Source organism: Castor canadensis, chromosome 2 (assembly GCF_047511655.1).
Source record: "Castor canadensis chromosome 2, mCasCan1.hap1v2, whole genome shotgun sequence".
Classification (NCBI taxonomy): Eukaryota; Metazoa; Chordata; class Mammalia; order Rodentia; family Castoridae; genus Castor; species Castor canadensis.
In genome coordinates this window covers 97,203,972-97,225,612 of record NC_133387.1, presented here as the reverse complement: position 1 = coordinate 97,225,612, position 21,641 = coordinate 97,203,972, and the positions used below count along the sequence as shown (strand labels likewise).

General features: G+C 36.8%; 1 protein-coding gene and 1 pseudogene across 1 annotated transcript in view; one reads left to right on the top strand and one right to left on the bottom strand.

Moving 5' to 3' along the window:
• Positions 1-21,641, top strand: part of Vps41 (VPS41 subunit of HOPS complex) — a 162,324-nt gene that overhangs the window by 100,364 nt on the left and 40,319 nt on the right. The window contains exons 11-16 of the mRNA XM_074065353.1: positions 7,733-7,830; positions 11,297-11,426; positions 12,874-12,989; positions 14,297-14,353; positions 17,368-17,429; positions 18,696-18,777. Coding sequence (XP_073921454.1) covers positions 7,733-7,830; positions 11,297-11,426; positions 12,874-12,989; positions 14,297-14,353; positions 17,368-17,429; positions 18,696-18,777 — 545 coding nt within the window. The remainder of the gene's footprint in view (positions 1-7,732; positions 7,831-11,296; positions 11,427-12,873; positions 12,990-14,296; positions 14,354-17,367; positions 17,430-18,695; positions 18,778-21,641) is intronic.
• LOC109701304 (CGG triplet repeat-binding protein 1-like) lies at positions 4,638-5,551 on the bottom strand (annotated as a pseudogene).

The window sequence follows — 21,641 nt, the reverse complement described above, 5'->3', positions numbered from 1 at the left end:
TTTGGGAATGGGATTAACAGACTGTCTCCTTAATAAGTATCAGTAAGAAATATGAAGCACCAAAAGTAACACAAGTATTTTTTGTCTTTTCATAACATCTACCAGGTACAGTGCTAAATAAATTACAAACAAGAAGTCAGTTAATCTTCATAATATCCTTGTGAATAGAGGCTGTTCTCACATTTTATAGGTGAAGAAGCTGATGTTCAGAGGGGTCAGGTAACCTATGACTATGATAATATCATTCCTAAGCAAAGAAGGCAGCATTTGAATTCAGGAATACTGGTTTTCGTTGCGCTGCTCATTATCATGGGGCCATATAGTTCTTCTCCAGCATTCTCCAGCATTTCCTCTAACCTCTCACTAGCACTGGTTCATAGCCAGAAGATCCTGGAGAAAGGCGGAGTAATGCTCTAGGCATTCAGACCCAAACTACTAGGTAGAAATTCTCTATAATCCAAAGACCCTTATCCACCAGTGGAGATGCCTGTTCAACTATTCTCTAAACAACCAGATGAGATGGAAATATAAGAATTTGGTTTTGTTTTTATCTTTTTGAATTTTGGCTCAGAGAAGTATCTCATTTAACAAAACAGAAATTGTATTTTTGCTTGGTTTATTCTGAGATTGACAACACTTCACTTCTCCTCCAAACTGTTAGAGCATCTCTAGAATGTGTTTGCCTTGAGTGGTTACCAAAGTTGTTTGTAAGGAAAGGGAATTGAACCCAGATTGTGATTTGTTTAGTCCTTTTAACAGGATGAAAAGCCCTTGTCTACTGTATTTTAGTGTTTGCTTTAAGTTTAGTTGGTGTGCCCAGGCAGTTTTAAATTTACAACATAAAGTATAACTGTCTGTTTTGGACCTTTGACCTAGCAGGTCCTTGACCATTTCCTTCTATCTAAGCAATATACTGTCATTTATTCCTGAATTATTCCTTATGAGTACTACTTCATGAGTGCTAGTGTAGTAGATGCAATTATGATAACAGCTTAGCTTTGCCATTTAATTGACAGTAGTTTGCTGAATGTCAATTCAAAAATAAGAAATTAAATTGCAAACTAAACTTGCTTTAAATGGTTTCTGGCCTATGTATATTATTGGCTCCTGTCTGATGTGAATTTTTTTTGTTATTTTTGTCCTTTCATGTATGAGGTCTTCTCTGTAACTTGCTAGTGTGAACTATCATAAAGTTGCTTTTACTTTAATATATTTGTTTCATAGCCCAGCACTGAAACTGTTGAAATGTTGTAATTTCCAAATGTATTTTGTTTGATCAGTGGTCATGCTGACCAAGTGTCGAAACAGTGAAAAGTCTGTGGGCATTACTTCCAGTTGATTATGAAATACTACTGTCTGGTGCCTGAGGAGTAAGAATCTCTTTTTTTGTTTGTTTGTTTCTTTCTTTAAGGATCATAGAAGTTAAGATCCATAGAATTTCACATAAAACTCAATAAAGAAACCAAATCCTTCTAAATCAGTTAGCTAATGGCCATTTGGGGATGAACAAAGAAATAAACAGGGTCCAAAAAAGGCAGCACAAGTTCTGTGTCCTGTAGTGTTTTACCCTTGTGGTAGTACAACAAATTCTAGAGAAGGGCAGAAGCACGCTGGCTGCATATAGCAGTTACCAGGCAGTTGTCAAGCCCTTAATTTATGTTCTTGGTAACTGTGTTACACTTTTAATCTGAGCATCTCTGTGTTCCCAGTTATATTTTCTAGCATGATTTCTATCTAGGAAAAGTAAGACTTCAAATTTCTGCATCTGCTACTTTATACTTACGAGACTTTAGTCAAGTTACTTAACCTCTCTGAGCTTCAGTAATGATGGTTTTGTTATCGTGAGAAAAGAGGTGTAGAATGCAAAATACTTAGCATTCTGCCTCTCAGCATGGTAATGTTCATTAAATGGAGCTTTTATTACTATTGCTATTATGTTTAGTTGCTCAGTGAGAGAGAAAAATAGTGGTTTGTTTTAAAATCAGAAGACTCAATTATCCTGTTTCATGAGATTAATTGGAAGAAAATGTAGGGAAATATATGAATAAGGATTTACTGAATTATTATGAAGACATTAATACATTTCATAACTATATTTCTCAATAAAATACATCTCTGCATAGAACCTACATATGACAGAAGTACATGTAATAATCAAGAACTTAAATATTTCTTATAGGTCTCAATACACAGTAAATGGGATTATGTAGTTGTGAATTATTTGGAGGATGATCTTTTCTTTTAGATAAAATCTTGATTTTTCTCATTTGCAATCTAATACATGTTAGGGTTTTTAAAGAATCTCTTTTGTTTTGTAAACACAAATAAAGAGGTTGTTTTCTCTCATGTACACATTTCTTATAGTCATCATTGCCACCATTTTCATCCTCCATATGCATGTGTCTGGAACTTAAATTTTCCTGCTTTGTTTGATTTCTTGTATCTCTTTGTTCTTTTGTATCTATTCCCATTTTTACATGTGGCATCTCAATTATTTCTTTAAATAAGCACAAGCTTTCTTAAGTCAGAGTCAGGGTCTTCAGTCTTCCTGGTGCTTCAGAAGAGTGTCCTTTGTACATTCAACATTTAGTCATGATTCACTTAATTGAGTTACTGATCTCAGACTCAAGGCCCAAGAAAGTTCTTTCTTATTAATTTTTATTTTAGTCACATGGCACTCATTCTAAAACTGGTAGCGTGTGTGTCATTGATGACCCAATACTGCTGATGTATTTTGTACACATCTCATCCCCATTCTGGATCCAAAAGACCTTGCTGAACAGAATTTCAGTATGAACCCTTTTGAAATTCTTTGTCCTTCTCTCCTAATCTATTTAGGATTTCCGTTTTCTTGGACTACTGCTAGCATGTCTACGGATGCTTTATCTTCCTGAATAAATCAGAGCACAGAAGCCCTTTCATCTCTGTTGGGATAAGGGAGGTTCTGCTGTAGCTGTTATGCACTTTGCTGATGTTCTTCATCAGAACACTGTGTGTGTGAACACAGCACACTCACTGCAGGGCCCTAGAACCATTACCTCACTTTCTAGATTGCCTGATACTCATAGATACTGTCTTTTGTGGGTCCCTCTTGAGCCACATTATTCTTTCCTCCTTGTCCATACTCTAGCTTCTGTTTTGTGTTCTATATAAGCACAACAGAATTTGCTTTAATTTTCTTTGTGATTTATTTTTTCCAGATAATCCATTTAAAAATAAGCTTTTGGGCTGGAGGTGTGAATTAAGTGGTAGAGCAGCTGCCTAACAAACTCTAAGAGTAAGGCCCTGAGTTCAAACTCCAGTTCCTCATAAATAAATAAATAAACAAATAATAAAGATGAGTTTCTATAGTATTAAACATGTGCATGACCTACTTCAAACTAGGTTTCCTCTAGGAAAAAGCAAGCTTTTTATTGAAATTCTTAAAGTCATCATTTTGTGGGATAGAATAGAATTTCAGGGAAAATGAGAAGTACAACTTTCATTGACCCACTGTCTAATGTGTAAATGAAATAATTACTTGAAGATATTTTACTAAGTTCATAAACTGTTGCATACTTTATGTTCTTTAGAAGAATTAATATTACTATTAACAATTGCATCATTGTAGATCTAAAAGCACTCCTGTTTCTTTGTATTAGCAAAAGTAATGGAAAAACAAGACACTACAATTTTTTCTGTAATGTTTTATTTTATGGCAGAATAGTTGCAAACCTTTTCATAAACTAGCAACTCAGATTAGAAACTGAATTCTTTTTCAACATGATATTACTGGTGGGCATTAATGGCAGTGAATTGCTAAGTAGTAGAATATTCAACAGCTAAGTTAAATAGTCATTTAAATAGTCCTGATCTGTAAATCATCCTGGGTTTTACCATAAGTGCAATTTTGTTTCCTATAAGAAGATTTTTTATGATATTAGGAAATTATTTAGCAAAAATCTTTTACTTTCAATTTTATCTGTATCTCTGAATATCTTGACTATTATTTGTATGTAACACATCGTTTCTTTATAAATAAGAGTTTTTCGTGTGTCAGTTTTGATTTAGTCACTGTGTAATCTCTGTCGAAATTAGACCAATTTGCAAGTAGTAAGGCTTGATAAGTTTAGTACTTAACAACAAAGCATTAATTACAACATCCAGAATTGATAATACAGTTAGTTCTGGAGTCTTTCCTTGTTTTCCTTAAGAACATTTTAGAGTTTCTGTCATGATCTCAGAAAGCATGAAATTTTCTCTCATTCATGCAAGCATTATAGACTAAGTGAATCGGGATGTAGAGGAAAGATTTGCATGGCATTATTATGTTCTGGCTTCTCTGTTCTGTATCTTACACCTTATTTATAAAAACCCAGATCTTGAAGTATACTCGGTTATTTTTAGGAAACATTGCCTCATGCCACCTGCCCATGAGTCTAGGCAGGCTGTCTAGCATCCCACATGGGGAAAATACCTTGTTCACCCACCACTCTTTTTGTGATTAAATGATGTTCCCTTGGGCACCTTTGGCAGACAAGCACAGCAAGGCCTCCGGGTCATGTTCATGAGAAGGGTTTCTATGACATCTCTGCTTTTTTCCCACACATTAATATTTCACATTATTTATCTTGATCACAATGATGCTAACCTCCTTGTCAACAATCTTAGGAGTTAAGTGGGTTCTCATTCTAATACCCATCAGGCAGTATACCTTCCTCACCTGATCTGACTTAGTTTTGGTTCTTCTGTTCTTCACATGGCAAGATGGGAAAGAATGGACTGCAGGGTGGTGATCAGCCTTCTCAAGGGAGATCATTCAATCTAGGCTTCCAGGCACGTTTTCACCAGGTGCTTGACTTTCTGTTTGCCCAGTACTCTTGCGCTAAAGAGATTTAGTTAGGGCCTTCTGCTTTCTTCTCACATTCTACTCTTCAAATTCTGCCTTCTTTTTGGTGTGAGTCTTTGACTATGGTCACTAATGGCTGAATGTTGAACATGATTTAGAACCACAAGTGCAAGAATTTTCCAGAAGTTCACATCCAAATTCAGTGCCTCAACCCAGGGGTGTCACATACAAAGTGGTCTTAGAATGATTTCCAGCAGGTGGTGCTTTTTTTTTTTTTTGGTGCTGGAATCGAACCCAGGGCCTCGTGCATGCTAGGCAAGCGCTGTGCCACCGAGCTACATCCCAGCCCCTCAGGTAGTGCTTTTATTACAAATGGTTCCATTGTGACTTGGAATAAGGTCCAGATTAGTTTACAGTTTTTTTTCTTGATACTTAGTAGTAAAGGGTCTCCAGCGCAAAACCAAAGATGCATTAAATACTGGCATTTTCTGTTTATTCAAGCTTGGAAATACTTTAAAGCATGTGATGGTGAGACACACTGTTTTCCCTGCAGTTGTAGGAAGTTATACCTTTATGTAGGATTGGGACACTGTTAGGAGACGTGGACAAGACCAACTAGACCGGAAAGGAAGAGGAAGAGAACAAGGAGCAGAGGGGTGAGGGAGGAGGAGGACTTGTCACTGCTGCTACCACCACCAGGACAGTCACCCGATGAAGCCCCATGGTGGCCACTGTGTCCCCCACCAGCATCTCTCAGTTTTTGTTATTCACACAGATGTTGATAAGGAGGAACTGTATGATAGTATTTCAACCATGGGATGTGACCTAATACAACAGAATTTAAGTCCATTTTAACCAAGCAGGAGTGATGGCAACCAAAATCTCATGTTATTTTGCCTGTGTATCTTTTAGAAGGTAAAATGGATACCTTCTCCATCTGCACATTACACCTTCCCCCTTACCCACACATACACTGTACTGTGTGAGCTTCTCTAGAACCTTCTGCAGCCTCGTTGCCCTGGAAGTACTCGTTTCTGTGCTGTGGTTGAGGTGGAGGTGGTTCTCACATGAGCCATCTTGTAAGCATTTCTTATATTGCCACCTTTCCAAACTCTTTTTAAATTCCTGGATAAAAATACTTACCTTAGGCCAACAGAGGTGAAGGACAATGGATTAGTGACAGAGCTGGGCACAAAGCACCTACTCTCAGACTTCCATCCACCCTGTGGTTCTTTCCCATCCATCATGAGTTACAGACTTACATAGTCTCGTCAAGGACAAATGTAAGAAATACCCTTTTGAAGGCTCTTATGTTGGTAACTACGTAGTAAGTTTTTGGTGATCTATTTTCCTGTGAAAATTAAATCTTGAAAACAGCTGTGTAAGGAGAATCACTAACGATTGGCGAAGGCAAGGAATTCTTTCTAAGTGACGTGCGAGAAAAAGGGGTAGGAGAAGAAAAATTCAATAGCCCCTCATTTCGTGTGTACTAGGGATTTTATTTCTACTCTCATTTTCTTTTTAACTTATAGATAAAAAAAGTTATATACCAAAAGTTAAAGTAACTTACCTAAATTCAATTTAGTGAAAGTTATAACCCAGATTTCCTGAGTGGGCATTCAGTATTGTTTCCAGCATGATACACTGAGTTCCCCCACTTGGGGAACAAGAGTACTTTCATCATAGATGTTAACTGAAGCAGCAGCTAATACTCAGAACTGTGGAGAACATCTGGATCAAGAGTTCCCCAGTGAATCCCAGCGTGCAGCACATACTCCTCTGAGAAAGTATCTTCCAGCATCTCTCCATAACAGTGAGCTTTTGCTCTGAAGCAAGCTGCCCCAGCACTCAATCACTTAAAACAGTAGTCACTCCTATTCCACAGCAGTGAACGGGCAGAATCATGCCATGGTAATATACATGCCATGGTAATATAGACCTTTCCTCTACTGAGCTTTGTATCGACTGGTGTCCAGTGTAATTATGTCCACATACTTCTGGATATAATAGTTCTAAATTTTAAAATATTTTTTAAAAGCTTATTATTTTTCTCTGACTAGAAATAATGACATTTGGACCAGGCACCAAGGCACATACTTCTGATCCAGCTCTGGGGGAGGCATAACTAACTAAACCCCATTTGAAGAATAACTTAAGCAAAAGTAGCTGTGGATGTGGCTTAAATAGTAGCACACCTGCCTAGGAAGCATGAGGCCCTGAGTTCAAACTCCAGTATAATCAATCAGTCAGTCAATCAATAATTAGATCAATAATTAAAATAATGATGTTTGATCATAATGTAATCTATATACTTTTTTTACTTTGAGGTCTTTAAATATTTAATATAAAAAACAGCATTTTAGCATTACAGATAGCATTCCTTGTAGCCTTTCTTCCACTGTAATGTCCCAGTTGTGAAAAACTTAAACTCAAGCATTTGAAAATTGCTATCAATGATCATTTATATTGATGTTTTCCAAGTATCTTCATGTGATTTAACTTCACGTCATTTTTAAACTACCAGACACAGTGTCAGACTCGCTGCTCTTACTGTGGTTCATTTTTGTTTGTGTTGGAAATCTTCATTTGAGTTTCTCCATATTGTTTCCAGTACTGATTATTGTGAAGCACTTTAGTCTCGAGTGGTGAAAGTATGTTAATTATGACCCTCTTATGTTCATTTTTAAAATTGAGACATAGCATTGTACAGTGTGCTGTGTGATAATTCAGTATATGTACACAAAGTGTAGTGATCCAGTCAGGGTAATTAGTATTTTCCCTCTCCTTAAACATCATTTCCTTTTAAAATGGAGCCATCTAGCATGTACAGTTGATGTGCAGTTCTGATTGTATGCTGCCTTTTGCTCCTTTTAATGGTGACTCTTACATTTCTTGTTTTTGCAGTGTCTCAGTTTGAAACTGAATTCTACATTAGTGGACTTGCACCTCTCTGTGATCAGCTTGTTGTGCTTTCCTACGTCAAGGAAGTTTCAGAAAAAACGGTAATTATTTTCTTTCCAAGCACAAAAGAATGTAGGGGTTCACTTTTAGCATTGCACCCAGATCATGTTTCCTATCAGAGGAGTTTGCTATAATCTGAGCAGCACTTTCTGATCTATATAATAAGACTGTCAGAGATTACTCTGTAGACCTAGCACATTTGCTATCAGAAGCTCCATTGGTTGCCTGCCTTTGTTACTTTTGCTGAGCAAAGAAGACAGTCATTTTTTTTCTTTCTTTTTTTCATTGGCCTCATGGTATTTTAGTCGAAAGGAATGAAGGATTCCTCTTGCTGAAAGGCAAAGAAACTAAGCTGACACTGTGCATTAGCAGAAATGACAGCAATGATGGGCTGCAGCAACAGGGGTCCCTGTGGTCAGAGGGAATTACGGAAAGGGCAGTTCATTATTTCCTGTGGCCCAGACGTTTTTGTTTACTTCCCAGTGGCTTGGTGTTTCTCAGTAGCTTGATTATTGCTTTTCAAGGGACTGTTGGTAACTCTCAGTTATCAATGCAAACTATAGCACTTTAAAATGTGTGGCTAATAAAAAAAATAGCACATAATTAAATTTTTTTAATTATTGACGTCAGAATGAAGCTTCTATCTGGAGTCCTGTGGAGGGGCAGGCATATTCTGTCTCCCTTTTAAAGCCTGGGCCATCTCCATCCAGCTGATCTTCTTTATTAGAGTCCTGGGGCCCTGCCCGGAATGAGTAAGGGCACTTTCAAGGCACAAACAAGGAGAGCTATTGTAAAGGATTTCCTTTTGGATTCTGTATTTAAAAGTAATTGCAATTGATTCTCTGTCCCTTTACAGTAAGTAGCCAAGTGGGGCTCTCCTTGTTTGTATCCTATTCTCTTTTTTTCCCTCAAATAGCAAGGAATGAAATGGGGGAGAAAACCCTTGGAGCCCTTGTTTTGAAGTGGTAGCTGTAGTGAGCATTTCTCTGAGAGAGCACTTGCATTAGGAAGCCATCACTATAGTAACTGAAGCTCTGGGTGCCCATGTTGCTAGGCAATGAAATGCTGTAGACTTAAGTGAACACTCAAACCTCCTAAAATCAATAGGGTTGGCTTCTAGCTCTATTGCAGGACATCAGTTTATTATTATTTTATTTATTTTTTGAAAATAAAAGCAGTGGCTCCTGGGGGAGTAAGTACAATGCTTTTTAATGAGGAATGTGGGGAGGATGAGAATGTGATTGAAAGAAATAAGGAAAGAAGTAATAAAATGAAAAAAGGGAAGGACTAATAAACAACTGATCAAAAAAAAAAAAAAAGAAAGAAAGAAAGGAAACCTTGTTAATAAAAGAAAGTATTGGAAAGGAATAAAAACCAAAGGAAGGCCAACCTCATAGACCAAATTAGAAAATGGAATTTTTTCAGAGGAAGAGGTGAGAGTTTTGGAGATGACTTAAAATGTGTGTGTCACTGTGTCTAGAGACTGATTTTATGTAACACCAAAATGTACTTTAAATCCTCAAATACAGAATAAAATAATAAAATTGAGACATAAGGAATAAGGGGGTCCGCTTCAGGACATCCTCTCTTCCCTTTTCTCATACTGAAAAGATATTTTAACATCATTAAGTAAAGTTTATTTTATGACGTTCAGTATTATCCCCAAATATTTTCCATGTGATGCTTTTACATCCGTGCATGTTTTCCTATAGTCCATGTTTTCCCATAGTTGCTGCCACATCATTTGCTCCTGTATCATCCTGTTTTTATGCACATTACTCCATTATGTGTGACTTCCATTGTTGTGTTTAGTAGTTGTGTACTATTCCTTCCAATTAACATCTTTAGTTTATTAAGCTTTTCCCAGTGTTTTGTTTTTCTTTCACTAATTGATAAAACTCATGTGTGTTAAGAAGTATGCCCAGGCACTGGGGTGTCAAAGATCAACTAAACCACATTCCTGCTCTTGAGAAGTTCACAGATGAGTGGATGTTTAGCTAGGGAACAAGAGTTGTAAACTGAGGTGAATCACATTGCTGGTGCTTTTCTTACACACACACACTCACACACACTTTTTTTTTTTTTTTTTTTTTTTACTGTGCTGGTGATTGAACCCAGAAATCCTATAGCCCCATGCATGCTAGCACTTTACCACTGAACTTGAGCTACATCCCCAGCCCTAAAGCAGTTTTTTATATGATCTAGTGACATGATTTTAATTTTATTTTGTTCAAATATTGTTCTACTTCATTACTTTGATTTTGTTATTTCTTATCGTTTTATAGCAAATTTTAAGTAGTTTAATCTTTTCAGCTTTTCTTCCATTTTTTATTTCTAAAAATTGATAAATTTCTCATTTCTCTACAGATCTGTTAAGTTCTGCTATTATATTACCTAGTTTTTTTTTCCTGTGGTTGTAGAGAGAAAAGCTAATATAATTGTTTCTCAGTAACTTAACAAAATTAATTTGAAAGATCCAGTATTACTGTTTTATTTAAGAAATTTGGAGAGCTGGGTATCATTCTGGATTTTTCCTCCTATTTTTTTCCTCCACCTATGTCTTCTCTATATCAGTATCAAAGTGCTTTACTTATTGTTGGTTTGCATAATGAATTCAAGTGTATATTGTGCCTATAATACTCAAAAAGCATTAACTTGAAAGTAGAACAGATTTGACCTCCAAATTCAAGATTGAGTCCCAGTTTTTCCATGTGTCCCTGCCTTATCACTGACTTATTGAACTTTAATCTTCGTTGACTTTTTTTATCATGAGTTGGATCATCTCTAATAATAAGAACTATAATACTTAACTTTGTAGGGTTCATTTAAGAATTCAGTGAGTGTAATTTATATATAATCACCTGCTGAGTTTATTGAATTGTCATAGGCACTTGGCAAATGTTAACTCATCTTTTCCCTCCTCTTTTAATCTAGAATTTCAAAGTAAAAGACTGTAAACACTACTGTATAGTGCTATTTAAATTTAAACTAATTAAAATCAAATAAAAATATAATTTTAGTTTCATGATCACAGTAGCCACATTTCATATGTTCAACAGCTACCTATGTAGCATCTGCCGTATTGGACAGTTCATATAAACAACATTTCTGTCATCTCAACAAGGTCAGATTCTGAGACTACTGTTGATCTTTAGCTTTTTTTTGCATTACAAGTGAGTTTACTAGTATTGGCAGTGACTGGGTAATGGAGCAGTCTGTGATATTACTTTTTCACGTTCATGTAGAAGAAATGTAATAAAGTCTGTGTTGCTATTGGACTACCATTCCCCTGGGATTGAATGCTGTAGTGGTGGAGGGCCTAAATGACACAGTCCTATTTATCTCACAGAAAAAGTCAGAAAATAAGACAGTGTTAGGAAGCAAGCTGTCAGACAGGCTTATGTGTGCCAAATTGATAAAACCAAAGCAAGTATAATAATTTGCATTAATTCACGTAACTTAAAGAAATGTGTTTAAAATTAACCCTTCACTGTGTTTTTTCCCTAGGAAAGAGAATTCTGTGCCAGACCTAGACTGGATATCATCCAGCCGCTTTCTGAGACTTGTGAAGAGATCTCTTCTGATGCTTTGACAGTCAGAGGCTTTCAGGAGAATGAATGTAGAGATTATCATTTAGGTGAGAGAGATCTGAGATCTGCCTCATGGGATTTCTTATACTTATGGTATTTTCCTTCTATTGAATTCTCTCAAAATGGAATATAAATTGAGGTGTTAAAAGGATCTTAGGGAATGTCTGGACATGCCTTCTCTGTTGCAAGCCAGGGCATCCAGGCCCAGAAATATTAGAGAGCTTGCCTGAGTACCCATAGTAAAAGGAAAGCTAGAGATGGGATCAGGACCAAAGTGAGGATTGGGCATTTTTTGTTTGTATATTTCCTCACTTTGTAAGCGTCATTTAACTTGATGTCAAGCAGCATGACTGTAGTTGTCATATCACTTCCAACTCTATGTCCCTGGAAAGTTTGCTGCTCTGGAATGGCAAAGAAGTTGTCTTTCTGTTTGTAACCAAGTGCTTACAGCTGGAAGGAGTCCTTCTATGTTATTAGGCCTTGGATGATTATATGTGGAGTGGACAGACTAGCTACTCACTGCTCAGAAACAAAAGGAGAACCATTGCTATTTAGTCTTGCCAAATCTGTGTTTGAGTATCATCATATCTTTAAAGATGTATTGAGGAAAACAGAACAGTTAAGCTTTTTAGAAATTCTTTCTTGACTTAGAAATAATTGACACTTTTTTGAGAATATTTCCAGTTCTCTTTTTGGCCCAAGAAATGAAGAAATATTCTATGTGTGTTTGATCCTTCTTATGTGACGCCTCTAATCAATTGAAAATTGTGAGAGTATCTTCTGGACTTGGCCAAAAGCAACTGTGATTCACAACTGAAAGCATCCAATCTAGCTATTTTGCTCAGAGCAAACTCTGCTGCACACTTAGAAACTCTTCAGAACAGGTTTTATAATTGAATTCTGCAGGAAACCCTCACCATTGGCATTGTACACAACATGCTGAAATGATAGATTGTGTCCCCAGGGCTTGGGCAGCTGTCATTTATGCTTTAGATGGCCTTGACCTCGATGAGGAGAAACATTTATCGCCAACTGTGCAATGTAATTGTTCTATAAAAATAGAACAGTGTTGTAGATGGCCATAAATAAGGTTTATATACAGTAGATGAATTCTAATATGCAATAGGCATGGAGAATTTTGGGCAGTATTTTTCATCTGAAGTCAGAATGTTAATTATTAAACTCACTGCCTTATTTTAAGTTTTGAGGTATTTTCTTCCTTTTGTTTTCTCTTTCCTTCCTTTTTATTTCCTTCATTTCATCTCTTTAAAATAATTTTACATTTAAATACATTTAAAAGCATTGAAATATATTCTGTTATTCTCTATCCTGTCTCTTTCCCTTACCTTCCAGCAGAGTCAAGCACACTTGACTACAAAGGTTGATAGTTTTCTGCTCACTGTGAAATTGGATAGGGTAACCATGTTCCCTGAAACCATTGCCACATTTGCCATGTCTAGTCACCCAAGTTGTCCTCTTTCATTTCACCTCCAGAATACTCTGAAGGGGAGTCACTCTTCTACATTGTGAGTCCAAGAGATGTTGTAGTGGCCAAGGAGCGAGACCAAGATGATCACATCGACTGGCTCCTTGAAAAGAAGAAATATGAAGTAATTTTGATATTATTTCTTGAAAGTATTGACTGATCTTTAATATTGAGAGTATAAAAGATTTTTATAGTAAATCTTTCAGATAGTTGAATTAGAGTGCCCCAAGCCAGAATATGTAGGACTCTAACAACTTTCCAGTACCCTAAATAAATTAGGGAACAAAAAGTTTGCAAGAGGTGGATTGGCTTTACTGTTAAGTGAGGGAAGAGGTGGTGGAGGAAGGGAGTAGGATCGATATACCCTACTGATAGTCTTATTTTACAATTTTTCTTAAGGAAATTAAAATAGAACTAGTATTTTAGATTTGTCTCTTTGGATATTTAAATAAAATTTCTCCTTTTATCCTTATTTTGTATGTAAAGGTAAAGCTACCAAATTTATACTTACTTGGAATAGTTTGAACTAGTGGTTTGCATAGAACGATGCTGTCATCTACTTTAATAAGTCTTGGTTTGTACAAATTTAAGTAGATAATGCCCCAATATGACTTTGGTTTTTGTTCCCACTCCCCATGACTTTAAGAAAAAAGAAAAACTGAAAGAAAACATTTTCAACTTTAATAGCTACAAAAAAACTATTGTATTTGGCTTAGAGACTATGGATAAGCTTATTTACTAGTCAGCAGAAAACAACAATAACTAGTCCACCTTATTACTCTAAGTTTGTAACTACTGGAAGAATTGAATTATTTTTTAATTCATAAACTATTTAGACTCCAAGCAATTGATGCTCGGTTCATAACCCAGTTATTACCGTATTACTTTAGGTCAACTAGTTTGTTTAAAAAACATTTTATGTGTTAAATGTCTATGTAAAATAGTACTCGTAAGCTTTGCAAAATAAAAACAAAAACCACAGATTTTCAGACATAGAGAAACATATGCATACAGTTTACTTTTAGTGAAACATAAAAGAAAAGGACCTCTTAGTCAATATATGTCATAAAGATTTATAATAACAGATACCTCATTTTGCTTGAAGTCTAGGAGATTTTGTTGTATTTTACCTTCTGTGTGAAATGTGATTCTAGTATTCTAACGTATAAATGAATTCAAATGGAAATGAAAGAAGTCTTCTTTTGGTTGACTACATTTGTTTGAGTTTGAATTCACTAAAACTTACTCAGCCATGCATTAAAAACTCCAGTGCTTCAAGCAAAAGCCACAAGAAAATGGGGCTTTATTCATGTACTCCAGAGCACTAAAACATAAATGTGGTGTTTATAATTTCACTGTCTTTCTCCTCCACTCTCTCCCGCTTTCTCTCCCTTTTTTCTGTCTTGTTTTTATCATGCTGTGTAAACATAGGAAGCTTTGATGGCAGCTGAAATTAGCCAAAAGAACATTAAAAGACATAAGATGCTGGTAAGTGTGCAATTTTATATTTGAAACATAACTTTATCTTTTATTAAGTTATAACGAGACTGGAAATAATTTGAAAATAACAGGCTGTTTCTTTTCAGAATTGATTTCAAACAAATTTTCTCACCTGTGAGGTCAAAATATTTCATTTTATCAAATCAGTTTCTGCTTGTAAACAAGAGATTTGAACACCTGCTAGCAGGTAGTTTTAGATAATTTGGAAACTATATTTGTGAAATACACTTTAAATATAAAGCTTCCAGTTATTTGTGTGAAACTTTCTTTGAATCATAGATAAAATCACATGACCACAAAATTTATCAAAAGAGTGGTTTCTTAAAACTAGATTGCTTCGATGTCCCCATGATAATGAAGTCGATTGATTTTGTTATGGAGAGTAACGTAGGACATCAAATACATTTTTATTACATTTTGGATTCTGAGAAAATGCACTGACTGAAAGCCCATTTTATTGCTAACTGTGACTGAATGTGTAGATGGAGAGCAGACAAGAAATCATACCCTTTGTATGTGAAGAGTGCGTAGAGAACATGTAGCCCAGTATCTATGTTTGTAGACAAAAACTAAAAACAGTCCTTTGTAGCTATTTGAGTTTCAGCACAAATTCTTTCTCCCTATGCTTTTCCCATCTTAAACTCCTCTGTGAAACGCCATATGAAAGGCTTAATTCTCAAAGAGTGCATAAGCAAAATAATACAGTAATAAAAGGACAAGAGGGAACCAGAGCATATTTTTTTCCGTTAAAGTTGTGAAACATAAACAGGAATTCTTTAGAAATGAAAGAGAAGTCTTTGCACCCTTAGAACAGTATATGTGAAGGTGCTGAGACGTGAAAGGCCTGGGCCTGCTTAGTAAGGTGGGAGCAGTTGAGCAGATTATTGCATAGAATAAAGAGCAAACCCTGAAAGGGTCATCTGCAATTAGGAGCTTGTTTTTATTTAGAACTCTTACAAGACAATGTAAGCATTCAGTTCCACATCAGACTTCCCATCAGAAAGACTTCATAGCCAGGCATGGTAGCCCCGTAGATCACTTCAGTAATCCCAGCTACTCGGGAGACTATAGGTAGGAGGATTGCTGTCCAAGGCTAGCCCTGGGCAGAAACATGAGACCCTATCTAATATCTAAAGCAAGAAAAGGACTGGAGGTATGGCTCAAGTGGTGAATGTCTACCTATCAGCTTTTGGCCCTGAGTTCAAACCCCACTACTGCCCTCCCCACCCAAAAACCCTAGATTCTAATGCAGGTGGAGCTGGAGGGAGGCCAGCTGAGGTGAAAATAAGTGAGGAGAGAACTGGTGCACCCTGTGAAGGTTGGCAGGGATAGAGACATCCCATGGGACATCCTGGTGGAGCCAGGAAAGGATTTTGAACTTAAAAGATAGATTTGTTAGAGTTACTAGCGAAGTCGAGTACTTGAGTTTGAATTAGCACCTATGAGAAGTGTACAGCATCAGACAACAGGAGATAGTGAACAGGATGGTCAGGAATGTTGTCATTCAAGAGATGGTACATAGGAACCAAATTTTGAATGGCTGAGACAGACACAAACAAGCTGTGTACTGAGAGTTGAGAGAGGAAAAAATTCAGGGTTAAGAGAGTTAAATGTGATGTAGTTGAGGTAAGCAGGTTAGAAAGGCCAAACAAGCTCAGTTATTTAAGTACACAGGATTTGGTAACATGTGTTTTTATTCTCAATGTATTATGGGAAGTAGACAGTAAGGGGATTATAGAGTTAAATATAGTCTATCAGGTGAGCTGTGAGTGTGAGATCTGCAGCTGGGTGCTGTAGCATCACAGGACACTTGTCGTTGGATGTTTTATGTATCTTATAGAATAGGATTGGCATTAAAGGTATACAGAAAAAAAATAGGAGTGCAGAGTGAGTGCTACAACATGGAGGGATGGACATCTGAGGAGAAAGTCTGGAGGGACTGGCTCTGAAACCTGATAGAAAAGGTCTGTTTCAGAGAGATAACTTAGATACCCTTTCTTCACTCAGGTTCCTGTAGATTTAAACTATGAGTTACTACATAATAGTCATTAAAGAAAAAAATACAGTAAACTAAAAACTATGGGCATTTCCCTCTGCTCTTGAAATGAGCCTGTCCTGTTCATTCATTATGTATGGAATATTTTTCTCCTATCACTGTGTCATTTCATACCAGGTATGCAGAAAAGAAATGGGCTTCTGGCATTTGTGCTATCCAGGAAGAAATTTCATGTATACCTTTGTATATAAACTAGAAGTTAAAATTCAAGTTTTGATTTATATACTGAGTTTAAGTTTCTCATGAAAATGTTTCTGGGTAGAAATAAGTACTTTGTAAAAAGTGTCAGGAGGAGATTAAGCATGAGTTGTCCTCCAGTGCTTGTGGTGATACTGCTACCCCAAATCTTTTGGGACCAAGGTGGAGTAAGTGAATACACATGAACTCTGAAGACAATCAGTTACTGCTCTCAGCCATTTCTTCAAACTTGGGAATTTGAATTGCTTGTTTTTATGAGCTTACTTTCACTTTAGTATTAAATTTAATATTTCATATTAACTTTAATATGAGAGCCTGTCATTTCATTTTTCTTATAACATGTCTTCAGATTGGGACAGAGAAGAGCCCATGTTTTCCTGATGCAGGTATAAGAAATAGAATTTTATAGTTAGTGACAACATGAAATTGTTGGATCATTTTTCTAGTACTAGAGATTACCCTTGTGGAAAATCTCTCAGAGGGCAGTTGATTAAGAGTTTTTAAAATATTAATGTTACTTATTTTTAAAAACAAAATTCTAAAATTTATGAAAAAACAAATACAAGTACATTTAAATAAATATGCTAAAGATAGAAACATAATTACATAGAGTAACTGAGACATAGAGACAGGTGGCAGACAGTAGTGTTAACAGGTCCCTAATGTTGTGGCCTGCTCAGAAACTGAGACTCGTTTTTTTTCAGTTTTTCCACTAAATTATGAAGTTCCTTCATTTAATTTTCCCTAGGATATTGGCTTGGCATATGTAAATCATCTGGTGGAGAGAGGAGAATATGACATAGCAGCACGGTAATGATGACATTTTCAGTTATTTACTTATAGAATTGACTGGTGTTAACAACAGCCTATTTGTGTGTGTGTGTGTGTGTGTGTGTGTGTGTGTGTGTGTGTGAGTTCCACAACTCCTGTCTCAATTTTACCAAAGGAAAATTGTTTTTCTCATGTTTTAATGAGAAAGGTGTCAAGAGAGTCAGTCTGACATTTGCCCCTTGTTTATAAACTAACAAGTTAGCAGGTACTGGTGGAAGACTGGAGATTTTGTTCAGAGCAAAAGGACTGTCTCAGCAGTTGTAGTGGCCCAAGTCCTCTGGTAGTAGCCAGAGTTTTAGCCTCTACCCCACATCTCCTATCCCCACTTCCCACAGCACACATGGTGTATAGTGGGCCAGGTGACCCTGCCTATCCATGAGTTACATTACCAGACAGGAAGCTCATGCTTATGATATCTTTTCCAATGGCCTGTTCCAGAAAATGATAGTACCCTCATTGTACTGGACAGTAAACACAGCTGCCCTGTGTTCTGGAGGGAGACACTGGGTCTGTCCTCTGATTGCTAGAGCTGATTGCGTTGTAAGCATCCTTGGAAGATCATCCAGAATAAGCTACCTCCTCTGCTCATAGTTCAAAGAGGATTGTTTCTCAACAAGAGGGTGGCACTAAAATGGAAGTGATCAGATTCTAGGGTCCCAGGTTACAGGGCTCTGTGGTGGACAGAAAATATAAATGTGATCATATAAGAAGGGTCCACTGGAGCTGTGCAGTGCCTGCCCATCTCCATGACAGCCCTCAAAGATTGCCTTTAGGCCTGCCTTTGTCCCCTGAAATTATTTAAGAAATGTGTTTCTTCCATGTGTAAAGTTTCATTCATATAAACACATTCTGAAATTTGATTTTGTATGTAGCCCATTATTTAAATCCATTCAGTAAGAAACTGATGTTTTGAGGTACGATGAGTTTTCTTGAAGGCAAGAAAGGTCCCAAACCAGCAGTGTTCATCTGGATAAATAGGAAGCTAAGAACAGGAAAATCCTTTGGTAAAATCCTAATTATAGTCTTATGAAAGTGGTTCATCTTTGTTCCTAAGTATTTTATATAATTTCCATCAACTTGTGTAGACAACCAGGTAAGTAACTGTAATACTTGTTTTCTTTGGTGCTGGAGATAGAAAGTTGTCAAAACTCTAAGAGATTATCTAACTCACTGAGAAAATGTCCACTTACTCTGTCTCTGTTTACTTTATTTATACTTTTTCCCCTGGGATGTTTTTACTGACAGCAAATGCCAGAAGATTCTTGGTAAAAATACAGCACTGTGGGAATATGAAGTTTATAAATTTAAGGAAATTGGACAGCTTAAGGTAAGCAGAGCTTTATTTTACTTTTTATTTTTTTGCATATAGCTTATTGAGATAGAAATAAAATAAGATAATAGTCACTTTTTGGGAAGTGAATTTTAGCTGGAAAGAAAAATGAAACTTAAAAATTAGTCTCAGACAAGATCCAAGATGGTGACTAGAGAGAGGAAGCAGACAGCATGAGCTCTGTAAATCAAAATCTTGCTGAGACACTGGAGCCAACACTTGGTGGAAAAAAAACACCAAGAATAAGCAAAACTTCGACACCCTTAACCCCCAGCCCATACAAAGCTTCTCCACGCCACATTACACTGAGAAAACAGGGGAGCTCCTGTGCTACCAGATGGCAGCTCCAAACCTGCTTGGGAGATGCAGGCCAACAGGTGAGCAAATAAGCGGCATGCGGAATTCCCACAGCTACTCCTGCGATGAACCAGCATAGCCCCTGGACAGAGTGACCCCTGCGCTGCAAAAAAAAAAACAAAAACAAAAAAACTGGATAATAAACAAGGAACTGAAAAGAACACACAGCAGAGGGGGCAGGGTACACTCTGTGCACCAGAGAAAGGGGGAGGGGCAAGGAGCTGAACTCCAAGCAAACTTTCAGTAAACAAAGCTTAGAAAGGCAGACAGGCTAACAGTAGGCAGGTGATGAGCCGCTGCCTGAAATAGGGCAGATGGTGGTACACAAAGCTCGTCTCGTGACCGAACCACCTGGCAAAACTGACAGAGCTACTGCTTAAATACCAGCACTGGGATTGGATGCTGAAGGAGTAACACCAGAGCTACTAAGACTGAAATTCTATTGTTCCTGAACCTAGAATTTTGTTTTTTGGTTTCTTTTTATTCTTTCTCTGTAAGTATTTGTCTTGTTCACTGTTTGTTTGTCCACCATCTCTCTCTGTTGATTTCTTTGGTTCTCTATTTTTTCTTCTCTTTCTTTTTTGGTTTCATTAGTTTTACTATTTTAAGTTAGCTAATACTAAATTACACACAGACAAGGGACAGAAACAGCACCAAGTGGAATGATGGGAAGACGAAAAAGGAATGGAAACCATTCTCCCCATAAAAATAAATTAGTACAGGATTCAGAGGGAAATGAAGAAAACGAATACCCAGTTCCAGACTCCAACAAAACAAAGATAGACTATCCCAAGGAACCCAACAAAGCCCACAAGAATACCCTGAAAGAAGAAATCACTGAGAATTTCATGGAGATCTTACTAGAGAAGGTCAACCAAAATGTACAGGAGGCACTCAAGAAATTCCAAGACATCAAAAATACAGAATACGAGAGCACACAAAAACAAATAAGTGAACTCATAGCAGCCCTAAGTAAATACCAAAGTGAAACAGAGAACACCATAAATAGAGGTTTAAGGATGAAAATTGACAATATGGAAAAGGAAGTAACCTATGATATGGAAAACCTCAGGAAAAAAAAAAAGAAACAAATACAAAATACAATGGAAGGCCACTCCAGCAGATTAGAACAAACAAAAGACAAAATCTCAGAACTTGAAGATGAAATGGAAATTAAAGGAAAAACTGAAGAAATGTTACTGAAACAACTCAAGACCTATGAAAGTAATATACAGGAACTCACCGACTCCACCAAAAGACCAAACCTGAGACTCATGGGCATGGAAGAAGGAGAAGAGGTACAAGCAAAAGGAATTTGTAATATATTCAACAAAATAATAACAGAAAGTTTCCCAGCTCTATAGAAAACTAAGCCCATTCAGGTACAGAAAGCCTCCAGGACACCAAACAGACTTGACTAAAATAGAACTACCCCATGACATATTATCATTAAAACAACAAGCACAGAGAATAGAGAAAGAGTATTGAAGGCTGTAAGAGAGAAAAAACAAATAACATACAAAGGTAAACCCATCAAAATCACAGCTGATTTCTCAACAGAAACCTTAAAAGCAAGAAGGCCATTGAGTGAGGTATTCCAGGCACTGAATGAAAATAACTTCAACCCTAGGATACCCTACCCAGCAAAACTATCATTCAAAATAGATGAAGCAATAAAAGTCTTCCACGATAAGCAGAAACTAAAACAATATATGACCCCACCAAGCCACCACTACAAAAGATTCTTCAAGGAATTCTGCACACAGAAAGTGAAAGCAAACAAAACCATGAAAGGACAGGCAGTAACAAACCACAGTAGAAGAAAAGGCAAGAAAGTAAAGAGTAACATTGATTTAGCTGCACACAATCAAACCCTTAAACAACAAAGATGACTAAAGGACAGGAATCACCACATTCCTATAAATACTAACACTGAATGTTAATGGACTTAATTCCCTACCAAAGACACCATTCAGCAAACTGGATTAAAGAGGAAGATGGAACAATTTGTTGCCTACAGGAGACCCATCTCATCAACAGAAACAAGCACTGGCTTAGGGCGAAAGGCCAGAAGAAGATTTACCAAGCCACTGGCCCCAGAAAACAGGCAGGAATAGCAATACTTATCTTGGACAAAGTACACTTCAGACCTACATTGATCAAACAAGATAAAGAAGGACATTCCATACTAATAAAAGGGGAAATACACCAAAAGGAAATAACAATTATCAACCTATATGTACCCATCAATGCACCAAATTTCATCAAACATACTCTGAAGGACCTAAAAACATATATAAACTGCAACACAGTGGTAGAGGGAGACTTTAATACCCCCCTATCACCAATAGATAGGTCATCCAAACAAAAAAACAATAAAGAAATCCTAGATCTAAATCATAACATAGATCAAATGGACCTAGCTGATGTCTACAGAATATTTCATCCAACTTCTGTATAATATACATTCTCAGCAGCCCATGGAAGCTTCTTCAAAATTGATC